The 17,133-nt window shown below is 42.5% G+C and overlaps 1 protein-coding gene across 2 annotated transcripts; it reads right to left on the bottom strand.

Moving 5' to 3' along the window:
• Positions 1 to 200: 200 nt before the first annotated feature.
• On the bottom strand, positions 201 to 16,900 carry dusp27 (dual specificity phosphatase 27). Of its 2 annotated transcripts, XM_041978746.1 has the most exons (6): positions 16,826 to 16,900; positions 15,311 to 15,453; positions 9,761 to 9,879; positions 5,585 to 5,816; positions 3,891 to 4,108; positions 201 to 3,408 (listed from the first exon to the last, which is right to left on the bottom strand). In XM_041978746.1, the coding sequence occupies exons 2-6, from the start codon at positions 15,424 to 15,426 to the stop codon at positions 626 to 628; spliced, it is 3,468 nt and encodes a 1,155-aa protein (XP_041834680.1). In that variant the 5' UTR covers positions 15,427 to 15,453; positions 16,826 to 16,900; the 3' UTR covers positions 201 to 625. The 2 variants fall into 2 exon arrangements, with proteins under 2 accessions (XP_041834680.1, XP_041834679.1); XM_041978745.1 differs by lacking the exon at positions 16,826 to 16,900 and having other exon boundaries at positions 15,311 to 15,483.
• Positions 16,901 to 17,133: the final 233 nt, after the last annotated feature.

Below are 17,133 nucleotides of genomic sequence, written 5' to 3'. Positions count from 1 at the left end.
TACGAAATGGTCCCCGGATGTACAACACAGGTACAATAGCAGTACATTTAAGGGTACCACCCCCATGACTAGTCTTTGTACAATTCGGTACTTTATTTTCTCATTGTGTAGGTGCAGGAGTCCGTCAGTTTCTCTTGTATGAGCCTTCTGGATGAGGGATGAGGCGTCCTCGAGGACCAGAATAAGAGAGATTCCTGTCCTACTCTCACTTGTTTCATGTTTGCAGCCTTCTCATTGAGCTGAGGCAGCTTGGGACACATTTAGATTACATAACCAGACCGTAAGTCACTGTTTATCAGGACATTTATTACAATAACAACATTATGTAACAGTACAAACTGGAGAAAAAGTTCATTCAATCTTTTAGGAAAAGAGACTATTTGTGTGTTTTAAGGAGCAATTTTACATCCAACAAATGTGCAAACAAAACCATGAATGAGGGAAAACCTTCCTGGACTCATTCGTCTGAGGTTTTCATGCATGATTAGGAGTTAAAAGCGCTTATTTTCTTTTAAATGTTTTTAATAAATAACAATAGTGCCTAAAAAGAATTCCTTTAATCATCTCAGATTATATGTCATGCTTTAGCCTGGTAGAAACAGAAAAACCCCTTTTTGATGATTTTCTAGGACTCATTTCTACTCTGAGCCTTAGCTTCCTGCTGCGCCCTCCACGCTATGAGCACCTCGTCGTCTTCGGCCTCGGCGGCAGCTCGAGCTCTGATTCGCTGCCTGGTTTGGGCAATAAAAGCAGAAATATCATCCTCCTCCTCGTTGCTAGCGTCCTCTCTCCTGCTCCGCCTCCCTTCTGTGTCGCTGCTTTCGTATCGTGAATGATGAGCGAACTTCCTCTTGGTGGAGAAGTCACTGTAGCTCTCCGTCGCCTCGTCGCTCTCCTTGTAAGCCCTGTAGGATCTTCCTGCTCGACTGTCGGACGATGCTAACCCATTGTAGGAGTAATCGCTGTTATCACTGGACAGATCTTCACGTAGCCTTGACTGATATCTGGAGGTGATGCCGCACGGTTCCTCGTCGTCCTCTTCAGCGTAGGAAGCTCTGCGGCTTGAGAAATCAAATTCAGAGGCAGAAGCATCGAGATCATCGTATGGGTCCTCTGAGGGATTGGCCTCCAAAAGGGAGGAAGACTTTCTTTGAGGAGGCCTGACGCTTTTCAGCCAATCATCGACGCTGGTCTCCTTTTCTTTCTCCAATGCTGGATTCAGATTCAGGCACCCAGACAGGCCAAAGTTTCGCTTTGGTTTCTGCTTTTTCTGTGTCTCTTGAAGAAACTCCTCCTCTTTCTTCTTCCTCTCCTCCTCCTCATCTTCATCCTCCTTTGGTTTCTTTTTCTTGTAAAGGGTACTGCGCTTGTTGTCCTCTAGAATCTTCTTCTTTTCGTAGGTTGTCATTTTGTCCCTCATGTCAGACTTGATCTCCCTGTCGATGGCATCCAGTTTGTCCAGATTGACCTGGTCCTGAAAGAGGCTGAACAGAGGGACGCTGGTGGTGGTGATCTTGTTTTTCTTGGATCCCAGAGTGAAGCTGGAGCCAAGGCCCAAGCCCGGGGCCGATCCTCGCCCACTGAGGTCCGAGATGCTGCTTGACCCACCACCTGAGAGGACAGATGCTGCCCGGCCGTGACCCTTGGACAGATTGCTGGCATAGGATGCTCCACTTAGTAAGGACGCCTTGTCATCGTCCAAGCCACGGCCTGACAGCACGCTTGGAGCACCACTGAAACTAAACTCAGAGCCGGCACGCGATGGACGAGGTAGGCTCAGTTCACTCTGCTTCTGTTTGATTGTCTCAGAGACCACATTGGCAATCCAGTTCTGGATGCTGGCCAGGTTGACCATTGGTTCGCCTCCAGGTCCTTGAACAGGCTGAACTGGGAGGATGGGAGGAACTGGATTCAGTGGGACTGCAGACTGTGTGGATCTGGAGCTGCGAGATTGTGAAACTGAGGATATAACAGAAGATCTTCCACTGATGGTGGACATCCCGTCATCATTGGCGACACTTGGCGGGCCTGTGACGCCGGCTCCAGCCCAGAAAGCGGAAAGAGGTATGGTACCTCCGCTGATGCTGCTCTCTGTCTCCCAGCCACACATGGACTGACTCTCCTCCAAAGTCTTTTTGGACCTCTCCAAAATCTCCTCCCGTCTCTGCCTCCTCTTGATCTTGGCGGAGTCCTCACCCCGGCTCAGCTCCAGAATCTCGTCCGTGTTCTCCTCACCGAGACGTTTCTGCTGACGGAGCTTCCACGCCTGGTACGCCGTCAGGTTGATGTCTTGGAAGGACGGCGTCCTGGCTTCCCCCTTGCCATCACCTTTCTCTCTGTCACTGACAGAACTTTTCTCTCCATCCTCCTGATCTTTTTTATTCCAACCAAACTGGATCCTCTTAATGCGCCAACGCTCCAGAGGTGTCATCTTCTCTTTGTTCTTCTGACAGAAATTGTACATGGAACTGGTGTCAGAGAGGATACTGTTGACTTCATCGTCGATCTTCTTACCTCCGTCCCCTTCAGTAGTGGAGCTCTCACTGCCTTCGTCGTCCCCTTTGCTGTGGTAGCGAGCGGCAGCTTGTTCCTCGATCTCCTTCAGACGCTGTTTCCAAAGATCTGAATAGCTGGTGCAGCTGGAGGTGGACATAGCGTCAGTGGGAGGACGCCTGCCACGACGCTTTAGTCGCTCCTTCACAGCTTGTATGTCCTCACTGGTGACGCTCTCCAAGTCTGCGTCTTCGACCTCTTTCGTCTTCTTTGGACGTCCCTCTGTGAGAGACTCCCCGTCCTCCTTGCTGTTGAGCTGCTCCTCCCACCACTCGTCGCTCTGGTACTTCTCATTCCTGCGCTGCCACTCGCGGATCATGCTGTCGAGACCATCGTCATCGTCTCCTTGTTCCTCGCCGTTCTGCTCCGGCAGATCCAGCTTGTCTTCATGGACAGGTGTAGCCTGGCCGTCGGGCCCGTTCTGGACTCTGACTGGCCCATTTCTGAGCACAGCGGCAGCTGCAGAAGAAGCGATGCTGCTCATCACACTCTCTCCGTCATCCTCCTCTTCCTCCATCATGATGGAGTGAGCTTTCACCTCCATCATGCTCTGTTCTTCCTCTTTATCCGTATCCTCACTGTCATCACCATCTTCACCGAAAATCCGAGCGCGGGCTTGAGCATCAATCACAGAGCACTGGCTGAGGGTTTCATCATCATCGTCACGCTCTTCCATCAGGTTCTCATTGAGCTCGCGTAGCTGCTTCAGGAAGCCTTCGTTGGGGTTGATGGGGCGTTTTTTCCTTATGGAAGTCAGGGCCTCCATGATGCTCATGTTCTGGAAGATCATCAGATAGGATGCCACCAGGATAGCAGAGCGACTGATGCCCATCATGGAAACCACAAGAACTTTTCCTGCAAGCAAAGGAAACAGTAACTACCAGCTGACCAGTGCTGGGTTTTCAGGACAGTGACAAACTGGTGTACAAGCAGAAAGAAGAGAGAAAGCATTAAAACCCACAGCCTGCAGCTCCTGGATGATATTCAGTGTTTGCTGTACTACGCTGTAACTATCATCCTCTTCCAGGAAAACAGATGCCCTCTGTGAGGCCATAAAACATTCCTAGAAAGAGGGCAGTTGGGATATTAGAGATCAGCTCTTTGGGATGTTTGAATGTGTCACTGATGGCTGCTACTGGGGGACACGCTGACTAAACTATGGTGTATTTCATAGTGATGAAAGAAGTATGCTGTGTGTTGTCCCTCTTCAGTGACTGAACAGACCCGAATCAGTCCATTAAAGAAGACAGAAAAAGAAATTAAAAACTAGCTTTATTGTTTTGGTACATTAACTAAAACAGATGGATAAATAATGGACAGAACAAACCACGTCTTACCTTTGTGCGTGAGCAGAGCCTCATCCAGGAATTCAGCGGTGGGTCGGAAGTGCAGGGAGATATCAGCGTCTGGAAAGTCATCCACCTCGATGCCCATGTACTGGATGTTCATGCCGGCGTAGAAGGACGCGTTGGTGTAGACTCCCGTACCATGAGCGGTGTTCAGGATGTGTGTAATGCCCATTCTCTTTAGACGGGCCTTGTTGACTGCAACAGACCTGAAAGTAAAGAAAAAAAACAAAACAAAACAAAACAAAACAAAACAAAACAAAACACATCAGCATGGGACTCACATGAGAGGAAAATCATGAAAAAGAAAGTTTATCTTTTAAGAGCACCAGTTTGGTAGTTTGGCCTCTTCTTGATCATAACATGTAGCATACAACAACGACTGGGAGAGGTCTAGATCTATTTAAACAAGATGGAGTGGAGTTCCCCAAGGCTCCATTTTAGGCCCACCGTTTTTCAGCATCTACGTGTGGAGTTCCCCAAGGCTCAAAGCTGGGTCCCCTAGCATTGAGCAACAGACTAACAGACGGATGCTCTACCGACTGAGATATCCAGCCATAACGTCTGATGCCTTTGGTCTGTCTTCCCTTCTGACACTGTGATGACAGTATCTGCCTCCTGCTGCCACTATTCTGTCTATCTGACACCAGTAATACCCACACCGTGCCCACCAATTAAACATTTTTACGTTTGTCAACGTGGTCCATCAGGCTCTCTGTCTCACACCCTGAAAAGTTCCTCTTCTTCCCTCTTTTCCCTCCTGAGCCATCATGGAAATAATGTGAGGAATATGTATTATAGGTGTCCACCTGACCATTTATAGCCACCATGTGGGCGTGGGAAGGCGTTCTCTCACCTGCGCCCGCTTTGAGCTGATTCTGATTTATAAACGGAAACAGGTGTAGGACATGCGCGCGCAGCATTTACTTTTTGCACCGAAAACACCACCTGTAGTTTAATTTGATACACAGAGTTTGATAAATGAGGCCCCAGAATTCTTCATTTTCTGGTAGACCCCCTCCTATTTCTGACAATGTAGAGGCTTTTCATGGCAGAGGTGCTTATTTCACCACAACACCAGAAGCACTGCCGTTCATTGTAAGAATCATCTGTGCTTTCACATCAGTTTTCTTAAGTTTCCAGTATCACCTGAAAAAGTTGCTAGATTTGTTTTTGAAAACAAGTCTTTAGATTGGCTGAATACTCGGTGGCTAAATGGGTTATGCTTTTGTGATCATTTGGGGTTTAAATCAAAATCAAAATTGGATATATTTTCTAGCCCTAACATGTACTCCATATTCTGTTCATTTTAAGATAATGAATGAATTCTTTATTTTTTTCAGAAAATCTCCTTCAGCGAAGCTCTCTGCACTGTTAGAAAGTATCACCAACAGCTACAGTTATATGTTTATATATTATATTCCTGTTTGTCTTCCTGTAGGTGCTCCTGTTCATTGTCTGCTTTGTTTTCCAACAGAAGCTGCAGAATGTTTTCTCTTTAGTTTCTATCCATCTGTAGCAGCTGGGTGCCTGTGTTTGGTTCAAACTGTGTTTTTTATTGCCTCTATCTTTGTCTGCTCGCTGTCCTTCTTTGGTTCCTCCAGCATTTATGTGCAACTCATCATATTAATGATGACTATCAGGCAGTTTTATGTCAGAAAAAAGTGGTTGAGGTATCCACTCACTTCTCAGCTATGAAGATGTTGGGCCACACCTCATCAGCGGGGTTAACGGGAGCCTCCAGGCGGTCCTGCACCATGGCCCTCTGGATGTCCAGCACACAGGGGGTGTTGTAAGGGCTGCGGTCGTCGATCATGTCCCTGACACGGTTGTAGAGGTCCTCCACCATCAGCTGCTCTGCAGTTTCCAGCATGGATTCTGGGACAGACTCGGTGCGTACGCCACGAGGTGGAAGCTCTGAGGAGGAAGATTGTAGCATGTAACAGTTCTATGTTAGCTAGACTGATCAGAATCAGTCAGTAAACGAGTGTTTCTTTGCTATAACAGTGTTTCCTGGTAACAACCTGTTAATTTCCCCTTTAAACTGAGTCACATCTGGAAGGAAAAGCTGGTAGCCCAGGTAATTATGAACCTTCTACAGCGGTCTCAGTCTGGAGAAGACATGGAGACCGCTACCCTGCAGCGATGGGGTAACATCATATGGTGGAGGCAGTGTCATGGTGTGGGACAGACAAACAAGGCTGGTCATCATTGGAGGAAATCTCAGTGCAGAGAGATGTGGAGATCAGAGCTCCCCCCTTATCTCCACAGTCTGGGGCTGAACTCCAGGATGACGAGGCTGGTCCCCACAGAGCAACCGGTCTGCAGGGACCAGTGTATCTGTTAAATAAACCACACCAACCAGAGAAGATCTGGACAGTTTTTCTGTCTTGGATTTTATTTAATTTGAAAACAGTTTTTTCACAGAGACCAAGGCAGAAACAGAAACACAGAATTTGTATTTTATAGTATTTTCCTTCCAGATGGGACTCCACTGAAAAAATCCACCACAGAAATAATCCACCAAACACACATTTACTCAGTTTTTCTGGACCTGTGGTTCGCTTTTATTTATTATTATTTCAGGTCATTAGAGGACAAACCCCCCCCCCCCTCCCAAATACTGTAGTTAAAACAAACTACAGACATTTTCTTTTCTCTTTATTTGCTCAAATCTTTCAATCAACTTCAATCATAATTTAAAAATACCAAACATGTAATTATTCAAATTATTTTAACCCTTTAAGTATCAGTTTGATGAGACAATATCACTGTTTTTATAGGGAAAATATGTCATGATCTGAGGAAGAAGTGGGCCCAAATACAGGATGAAAAGGCAGAAAACAGACAGGTGCAGGAATAAAGATTTTAATTAAGAAACACTTAATTAACGAGACACGACGGGGAAACATAACAGATGAGTAACAGAAACCGACTAACGAGGAACAGCTGAAGCGGATGAGCAAGTCAAACCAGGAAGCGAAGCAAACAAACAGACACAAAGGAAAACTACAAAATAAAACAGGAAACAAGACGTAAACTCGGCTACAGCTAAACTAACACAAACCCAAACCTGAGACCTTCGAGGCATGACAAAAACACTAAAATCATGTCATCAGATCTGCATTTAATGGGTTAAAATAATTAAGATAATTGTTATGTTTTATTAGAACTAAAACAAAAAGGGAAAATAATGAAACTGTAATGTTTTTATAGCTGTTTTTAGGGGGAGGACTTTTTTGTCCTCTAATGATCTAAAAGGGTAGAAAATTTGTCCTGTTGACCTTTAAGAAAAGTTGAAACTGGAATTTCAAAGTACTTCAAGAGAAACACTGCTCACAAAAAAATCCCATGTGGAAAAACACAAACAGAAACAGCTGGAAAAATTACCTGAAAGGAGAAAAAGTCCATTTTATCTTACCTGGATGACAAAGTGTTACTGAGACGACGGATTTATTAATAAAGAACATGGTTTTGTAAAGTCTTTAACAGCTCAGACATTGCATCAAAGACACAAAACTAAAGGCAACCTTTGGTTATCTGTCTTGAGACCAGTTTTTCCTTTACAGTAAGCAGAGTTTTCCTCCATCATGTGTTCAGGACACACTTTCCCTCAGGCAAACATGAATAATGAACAGCCAAAGTTTCTATTGTGATGGAGATAATGCTCCCCCGGTAAGACTGCTATAATACATGCTGCTCAACAAACTCTTCCTGCTACGTTTTCAGGTCCCACTGGGGATAAAACCACTCTGACTGTCATCCTGAAGAAAACACACGTGCTGTTGTTGTTTCTGAACACCACGAAGCCTCTGAGCTTTAAATAAATCATCCAGTTCCTGCAGAAAGCAGCTGGGACAGCTTCCTTCATCGGTGACAGTCAGATGAAACATGTATCGTCCATTAAGCTGCCACAAATGACCGAGACAGGAGTCGCTGTGAGATGTGTCATAGGAGCTAATTTCCTCAATCATTCTTCTCCTCCAGCTAGAAACAAGTCCGTATCGGAGAGCCAGTAACGAGCTGGAGACACGAAACGTGGACTGGATGGAACTGAAGAGCATTTAGCCAAATTAAACCTCATTATCCAGAGCACTGCATCAGAATAAGAAAGAGTTCGGTTCTTATTAAAATTTCATATTTCACATTTCTGATCCCGGCTCCGCCTGCAACTACAAGTCCTTAAGTGACTTCTGAAAGTTTAGAAACGCAGGAAGAAGGATTGTTTTATCAGTCAGTACAAATCTCACACCTGAATGATATTAGTCAAAAACTGGATCCAAACTTGGATTATTTGGCTATAACACTTGATTTTATGAGCATTTTGACTTCATGTGTCTTCTAACTGTCCTGGTCTTGTTCTGGTTCTTCTTGGAAAACATAAAGTCCAGCTTCTAGTTCCAGCTTGGACCTCCTTTCCCTCCAGAACTCCCGTGATTCATGGTGTGACAGATTAAACAAGGTGTTTGAACCGTTCCTGAGATTTTCCTACATATTGACATGATAACATCACTTTTTTATTTTGCACATCCATGATGAGAATCTCCCGTTCAGGATAATCTCTCAACGCCTACAACCTGTCTCATAATGCCTTACGAACCGCTGCGAGACTTCCTTTAGGAAAACGATCTGGAGCAGCTGCTGTTGTCTCTTAACTAAGCCACCACTGAAAATGTGCTGGTGTCAGGATAGCATGCTAGCTGCTCAGCAGTTGACTAAAAATCACAGCAGGAGGTCATAGTATCAGCAAAGAGGATCATTGGCTGCCTCTGTCCTCTAAACAAGATCTCCAGCTCTCTGTGTTTTTCCAGAGCTGAAGAAAATCACAAAGCTCCCATCCAGGCCATGATCTGTTCTCCCTGTAGCCTCTGTACACTCATCATCAGGCGAATGGTACAGAGGCCTGAAACCACAGACGAACAGACTCTAGAACAGTTTTTATACAGCCTCCTGAATGTTACACCATGCCACATTTGTACTAAGAGGCTCAAAGTTTGCTTACTTTGCAGTGCTTACTGGACTTCCTGTTGTCTTTCTATCATCTCCAACCAGTCTGCCCATTCTCCTCTGACCTCCAGCATCAACCAGACATCCTGGTCCAGACAACTGCTGTTCGCTGGATATTTTCTCTCCTTCAGACCATTCTCTGGAGACCCTGAAGATGGCTCTTAAATCCCCTTTCTTCCTCATTCTGATGTTCAGAAAGTCATCTTCACCATGTCTACATGACTAGGTGCTGCCATGTGATTGGCTGATTAGACATTTAAACATGGTTTGGTAGTCCTTCTACAGATCTCCAATCTGAAGCCCACACAGGTGCATCAGAAGCTCTGATGTCTCTGACAGAAGAACTGACTGTAGCTAGTTTAGTCTTCCTCCATGATGGATAATGTTTCAGAGCCATTTCCAGAAGATGACACGCTGGTAGAAAATAACAAAGTAGTAACTGTTGAATCAAAGTGGATTTTGTACCATCACAGTGAGACCTGTCAGCCCCGCTGAGGAGTATTTTTTCAAAGTAGTCCCTCACAAACCTAATACGCCATCACCCTTGGAGCTCACACAGCTGAAACATGAAGCAAAAACAAGAGATGATAAGAAGGTGAGGACAATCCTCATCAACATCTCTCTCTTTGGAGCTCTTTACATCTTTTATCTGAAGCACCATTAACGTGACCAAGCCAGCTCACAGATTGCTGATTACTGCCACTAAGAGGCAGCAAAATGCTAAAACATGACCTCATGTGTAAAAATGAACTCAGAGGACGGGGAAGACACTCCTACAGGGATGTGTGGGATTTAAAGGTGGTGGAGATGCAGACAGCAGCTGCTTAAACTTTTCTTTCCCAGGTGTGTCTCACCCTCGTTTATGATCTTCTTGGCAGCTATGGCCGAGGACAGGTGGATGGGCTCCATGAAGATGCTGGCAGCACCGGATCCAGAGAGCATGGAAAACCTGGACTCTGAAGCCATGGAAAAGCTAGAAGACAGGGAGGATGAAGACACTGTTACCATGGCTACATTCATCAGCACTGCATGACTCAGGAGTTTATATTTTATATCAGATGAGATGATTTCATGTGTGAATCTGTGCTTCAGTCACAGTTTTCTTCCATTTTCTATGTGAAACTACTTACTTGGCATTTTATTGGAAAGTTAACAGAAAATCTCTACTTTACTTTCATTGTGCTCATATCTTGTTCCACTTTGTCCTGTCCAGCATCATGACAGCTGAACAGTGGTCTGGTTACCAAACTGATTAGCACCACCAAGAAAGGTTTGAAGGTTACTGTTAAATTTGAATTTGTTTGATGATTAATTACATGTTAATTCTGGACCTGACGGAGGAAGATGAACAGAAGAGAAAAGGAGACGAAGCTACAAAAGATGATGACCAAACAGAGAAACCAGCCAAGCAGAAAACCTACAGCCAACAGCGAGTTAAAAGACCAGGTACACAAAGTCCCCAAAAGTATGTATATGTATGTATTTAAATTTTTAAAATAAAGAAAAACATAAAACTTTTGCAGTAGAAAAACTTTTTTCTAAGTGATGTAGATATTTGTGAATAATTATGTAAAAAAAAAACCATAGTTGTCAACCTAATGACAAAAAATAGATCAAAAAAATATTACTGGTACTTTTAATGTCATCATGTTGTGGAAATTAAATGGAATTATTCAATGAAATAAAAAAACAGAAAATCTGATAAAAACCTGCGTTTGTTATTTAAAAACATTAGTTCTTTAGCATGTTTAGCCGTATGTTAGGAGCCATTGTGGAAGGTCCAGAGAGCCACTTGAAGACCCCTGATTCAATTCTTCATATAGCAGCCTTCTTTTAGAGGAAAAATGACATTTTGCACATACCAATGAGATTAATCGCAACACTTCATGCAATTAATCGCAATTAAAATTTGAATCGGTGCCTAGCACTAATATATATATTAATATATATATATATATATATATATATATATATATATATATATATATATATATATATATATATATATATATATATATATAAATATACATATATATATATATATATATATTAATCAACTTTCAGTATTGCCGATACTTGTCCTGGATTTACTTGATCACAGAATCGTGCTGCACAGACTGGAAAATTGGGTTGGACTTTCTGGAGCGTTCCTGAACTGGTTCAGGTCGTATTTAGAAGGCCGGAGTTATTTTGTTACGATCTGCAGCTATGAATCCGAGCTAGTGGCCATGACCTGTGGAGTCCCCCAGGGGTCAATCCTTGGACCTCTTCTGTTGAACTTGTATATGCTCCCTTTGGGTCAAATATTACAGAACTATAGTATTAATTATCAAAGTTATGCTGATGATACACAACTTTATGTGTCTCTGTCACCAGATGACTGCAGTCCAATAGACATATTGTGTCAGTGTCTGGAACAAATAAACACCTGGATGAAGGAGAATTTTCTACAATTAAATGAAGACAAAACTGAGATTATTCTGTTTGGTAGCAAAGAGGGTCAGCATTGGTAAACACCTGGAGACTCGAGCTCTTAAAATCACCAACCAAGTTCGTAACCTTGGAGTGTTGATAAACTCAGACCTGACTTTCAGCAGCCACATCAAAGCTTCACTAAGAAGCTTTTTACCAGCTCAGAAACATCAACAGAATTAAAAGTTTAGTCTCCCAGAAAGACCAAGAGAAACTCATCCATGCATTCATCTCCAGTAGGCTGGATTACTGTAATGGTCTATTAACAGGACTTCCTAAAAAGAGCATTAAACATCTGCAGCTCATCCAGAACGCTGCTGCTAGAGTTTTAACCAGGACTAAGAGATCTGAACACATCACACCAGTTTTAAAATCTTTACACTGGCTTCCAGTCAGACACAGAATAGATTTTAAAACCCTTCTGCTTGTTTACAAATCCCAGAACGGTTTAGGCCCAGAATACATCTGTGATATGTTCAGAGAATATAAACCTAGCAGAGCTCTTAGATCTAAAGACTCTGGTCCACTAGTCCAGACCAGAGTCCAGACTAAACATGGAGAAGCAGCATTTAGCTGTTATGCTGCAAACAAATGGAACAAACTGCCAGTGGAGATTAAGCTTTCACCAAATGTAGACATTTTTAACTCCAGGTTAAAAACATTTCTTTTCTCATGCGCCCATGCATGAAATCTACATGTTAACTTTTTAATTTTTCTTGCTTTTAATTATTTTAATGTAATTTATTATTTTATTGTGATTATGTGTTGATGCCTTTTACTATTTCTAAATATCTGTAATGCCTTTGTTTTATGTAAAGCACTTTGAATTGTCCTGTACATGAAATGTGCTATACAAATAAACTGCCTTACCTTGCCTTGGTATCGGCTTGATACCAAAATTTGCAGTGTCGCCCAGCCTGACTCTGGGATTAATTTTTCATTTCATGTTAGCCACAATATGTTAATGTTAGCATAAATAAGATGTGAACTACATTGTTTGACAACTGTTTAACATTTAAAAGAGAACATTACCTTAAACAAGTTAACATTTGCTGCTATGTTGGGCATGTTACTTTAAAAACAAGTTACTAGTTATTTCCTGCAAAAAATCAGTTAGTAACGGAGTATAATAAATAAAAATAATTAATTACATGGAAAAGTTACTATTTCTTTACCTTTTAAAAAATGTTCAAATGTGTTTCTAGAATTTCAAATCCATCAGCATGTTAATTTATTCATAAGAAAACCGAATGATGGATCTGATTAATGAATGAAATGGAATAGAATAAATTACTAGCAAAAAACATGGACTCTAATCTCAGGCTGGTGGAGGTCGTGTCTCCGTATCCTCCTCAGAAGAAGCCCCACCTGATTCTACCTGCCTACAGCTACCATGAAAAGAAAGACGTTTCTGGCTATGATGAACATTTCTCTGAATATTGCTGAGGGAAAAGTGACATCTGTGGTTCCAGATTAAAACTATTCCTCTGTTTTCTCTGGACTCTGTGTTGCTGCGTTTACTGTCGTTGGTGTGTGTGGCTACATGCTGAATGGGTGACCCGGGAAAAAGTGGGTCTGGGTACAAGTGGGTCTGCTCCTTTACCCTCATCAGGGCAGTAGCCCGGGGAGAAGTGGGTCGGCTCCTTTTACCATAAGCCGGGCGGTGAGTTGTGTGAGGAATCATATTAAAGTGAAGTTATCTACTACACAAATAAAGATTAAACATCAACATTATTAGTCAGATTGGAACATTGGCTAAGTTTCCTCAGGAAATTGACTGATATGTTTGTTTCGTGTCTAAAAGGGGCATTCTCATCGAACAAGCCATCGGATCTGAGCGGGCCATCTGGATGACGTCCGGTTTAAACAGCATGAAAACGCTGTGATAAATGGTGGTGACCCTCTTAGCTTTTTCCTGGTCACAACGCAACAACTCAAACATTAAGTGTATTCTCTGGTTTCAGCTGTATCACTCCGCCTCCTCTCCACTGTAGCGGCAGCACATTATAGTCCCAACGAATGTGAAGCTTAAAACGAATCTTAATTTACCATTGTAATGCGCTGTTAGCAACTTTTTATCCTCAGTAACGGTAATGGCATTGTAATGAAGAAAAGAGTAGTTAAATTACCAGTTACTGACAAAGTAACGCTGTTAGTAACAGCGTTTATTTTAACACCATTACTCCCATCACTGCCGCTATGTTAGTCTAAACATGGAAATGTTAGCTACTACATTAGAAAACGCAGCATCAGCTGCTGGATTAGCTTCAGCAATGTTGGTTTAGCTGCAACATTAGCATAAACAAGATGTTAGCATCAGCTGCTAATTTAAAGCAGAATAAAGTTAGTAACTTTATTAGCCTTCACAAAGTGATGTTTGTCCAAGTATAGATCACTCAGGACACTGGATCCACCTTCATCCACCTTAAAAACACCTGGAGGTGTTAGTCACTGTAATATGAAAGCTAATGTTAGCAGCTATGTTAGCGACAAGCTTAGCGCCACAATGGTGTAAACATTAGTTTGATACTACCTTTGAACTAAAATAATAAACCCCATCAGAGTGGAGCCAATCTGAACACATTTACTGAGCACAGTGGGTACAGCTGAGACCAACAAATCATCAGAGTCATGGTAAACAACGTGGTTTACCGGGTCTGTTTATTAGAAAATAAGCTAAAGCTGTTGCTGCTGTAGTAATGTTTGCTATATTTAGATGACCTGTATCAGATTTTTTTTCCTCTCAATTATTAAGATATTTCTGATGCACTAGCTCAGGGATCACCGGCTCCAGACCTCTTGGGCCACAGGTTTAGATGTTTCCCTGCTCCAACACACCTGACTCAAATTAATGGGCTATTAAGAGGCTGGTGCAGAACTTGACAACAAGCTGTTGAAGAATAATTTAATTTTTATTCGGTGTGTTGCAGCAGGAAAACATCTAAAGCTACAGGACAGTTGGTGATCCTGCACTAAAGCGTAGTCATCCTCTCTACATCCAGAAAACAAGCTATTAACTGCCGTATTCATTTAGAAAAGTTCTCAGTGGGTCCAGGTGGAGTTTTCTACATAGTTAAACGTCATGGTTAAATAATATGTTAAGAACATATTTACTCTTCTGAATTCATGTTCATCTCCAGGTTTTCTGAATTTAGTAAAGTAAATAAATCATCCAGAGGAGAGGGGCAGAGCATTGGCCAGTTTAAGCTAAAGATCAGTGTTGTTACTAAATGCTGGTATGAAGGCTGAGTATGTATCTTATATTCCTTCAGTATCATAATGCAGACCAGGCAGCAGGTGTGCATGGCAGGTTACTCATTACAACTACGACTGACTGAGACTTGACTCAGAATTGAGGTCAAAGACTGGAATGTGACTTGGACTTGTAAAAAATAACATCCTTGCTTTAGGCTCAACAAGATAACGTTAGCTACTTCTTTAGCTTAGGAGCCATTTGTCTGCGTGAATGGTTACTGGTCAGAGAAGTTCCTCTGAAAATGGTCAGGTACCAGGAAAAAAACGAAAGACCTCTTTCTCCTTCTTCTTTTCCTTCTACTTCTCTTTCTTCTCCTCTTCCTTCTCCTCTCCACTTCCAGAAAGCTGAAGAACTGTTAATCAAGACCACCTTAGAAGATTACAACAACCTCTGGCTGCTTGAGAAGAAAAAGAAAGAAATGAGGAGGGTGGAGATTTTTCCGTAGCAGACTATTGCACATTCCTGCTCAGATACTAACAGTCCTCAGTATCCAGTTTAACTTCTCTCTGCAGCATCTTCATTAAACAGATCGTGTCAGTATCAGACAGCCCACTGTCTTCTGATGTTCTTCCTCTGTTTTCTGGACTCGTGTTAGTTAAATTAAGACCAGAGAACTCATCAAACCTTCATCCTATCCTCCTAAAACCACCAGCATGAAGCCAGGGTCGGCTCCTACCTGGGGGAGGGGCAGCGCAGGTAATGGGACTGGACTCCTTTGACGTCTCTCTCCTCCTCGTCTCCGTCAGGTACCTTCTGATCGCTGTGCTCCATGCTCTCTTTTGCTGATGCCATGGCAACCAGGATGTCTCCTTATCCCCACTGATGGAAAGAAAAAAAGAAACTAAACCTTAAACACATACACAGAGACGTCGTTTAAACTACACCCTGGCCTGGATGATCCAAGACGGGGTCAGATATTAAAAAAAGGTTTCCCGTTTGAGTCAGACTCCAACTAATGAAATAAAGACTAGTTAACTTGAAGCAGGTCTTCACCAGTCATTAACAACAAGCTAAACCAGAAACCTCCATCCATCTGAGAGACTCTGCCTCTCTGAAATGCTCCTTTTATACCAGTCATGTTACTGACCTGTTACCAGGTAACCGGATTACCTGCCAAACGCTCCTCCAGGTGTTCCTGCTTTGTACCAGGTACTTTTCCAGCCTTTTTTTTTTTTGCTCCTCTTCCAACTTTTTCCATCAGATTCACTCATATTTTTTTCCATCAGCTCATATTTTCCATCATGTGATAAAATGTTTGCTGATGATATGAATGGATTTAGATTTTGGATCCAGTTGGAAATTAATTTAATAATCTGTAGAGATCTTGATCAATTTACTTTAAATAGAAATTAAACAGGTAATATTTGGGACCAGCCTAAAAACTCATGCTGAGATATTCTGAAATAAAACTCCTTGCAGTAATAATAGATCAATAAGAACAGGTAGATTTAAAGAAATATTAAAAAGAGATAAAATAATCAATAAGGTCTGTATTGTTTATTTATTTATTTATTATTATTCATGTTTAAATATCCTGATTAGAAATAAAATAAATGTGTTTCAACATGTGACATGTTGTTTATCTTCTACTGAGAATAAAATCTGAGATTTATTTTCTGTTTAAACTTTACACAGAGTCCTGAATTTGTTTCTTTTTTTAATATATTCAAAAATGGCTTTTATGTAAACACTTTGCTTCTGTGTGAAAAGTGCTTTATAAATAAAGTTGGATTTGTTTGTAACTTGTAAAGCTTAATTTATCTGTAACTAGTCTGTATTTCGTGTGATTTATTTAACTTAAAACAGCTATTAGAGGAGCAGAACTGGACTTTTTACCATGAAAAGCCCGTTTTTGCTCAGCAGATGAACCTCTTCATGGTTCCATGGTTTGTAAAGTCCAGTCTGTGTAAAAGCAGCAGTGTCACGCTTTCCTCGTACTGATGATGGTGATGATGATGAACAAGCCAGTAATTAATGAAATAAAGCAGGTCCAGGCGTTGCGCGAGGCCTTCCAGCGGATCTATTTAAGGCAGCGACAGCTGCGCGAGCCTGCAGGCCTCTCCCAGCAGCACGGACGGACGCAGCAGCACATCTCAGATCAGACGTGTGAAAACGCTCTGAAACGCCGGCCGGGCGCAGGGAGACGCCCTCCACCTGGCTGCGGTGTCACCGTGTGTCTGTGTGTTCTTACCTGAGGCTGAACTGTCCTCCTCTCAGGCTGCTGGCGGCCGCTCTGGCGATGTCCTAAACTTAGACCCTGTCCTCCTTGTCCTCCCCCACCCCCTGTCCTCCCCCAGCCCGACACCCGACACCAGAGCTGCAGATACTCCAGTATTTTTACTCCAGTCTTCTCTGGCTTCCACACACTGGAGGACATTTCTTAATTCTAAAACAAAATCAAGGTCAATGACAGAAAATGACAATCTGTCATTAAAGTCCGGGTTTCTACTGGGTTCTGATGTGTAAAATAAAATACATTTATTACTCACTGTGGGCCCA

The sequence above is a fragment of the Melanotaenia boesemani genome, chromosome 24, assembly GCF_017639745.1.
Source record: "Melanotaenia boesemani isolate fMelBoe1 chromosome 24, fMelBoe1.pri, whole genome shotgun sequence".
Lineage (NCBI taxonomy): Eukaryota > Metazoa > Chordata > Actinopteri > Atheriniformes > Melanotaeniidae > Melanotaenia > Melanotaenia boesemani.
The sequence above is the reverse complement of the archived record's forward strand: the minus strand, read 5'-3'. Positions and strand labels throughout refer to the sequence as shown.

What these genes read in the sequence shown, in the direction of transcription:
- dusp27 (XM_041978746.1), bottom strand. Translation starts at nt 15,426, where the DNA reads ATGGCATCAGCAAAAGAGAGCATGGAGCACAGCGATCAGAAGGTACCT. An exon ending in CAAGAAGATCATAAACGAGG is followed by an intron (nt 5,817 to 9,760) that starts GTGAGACACACC and finishes CTTCCTCCTCAG; the next exon opens with AGCTTCCACCTCGTGGCGTA. An exon ending in GGCTCTGCTCACGCACAAAG is followed by an intron (nt 3,409 to 3,890) that starts GTAAGACGTGGT and finishes CTTTGCTTGCAG; the next exon opens with GAAAAGTTCTTGTGGTTTCC.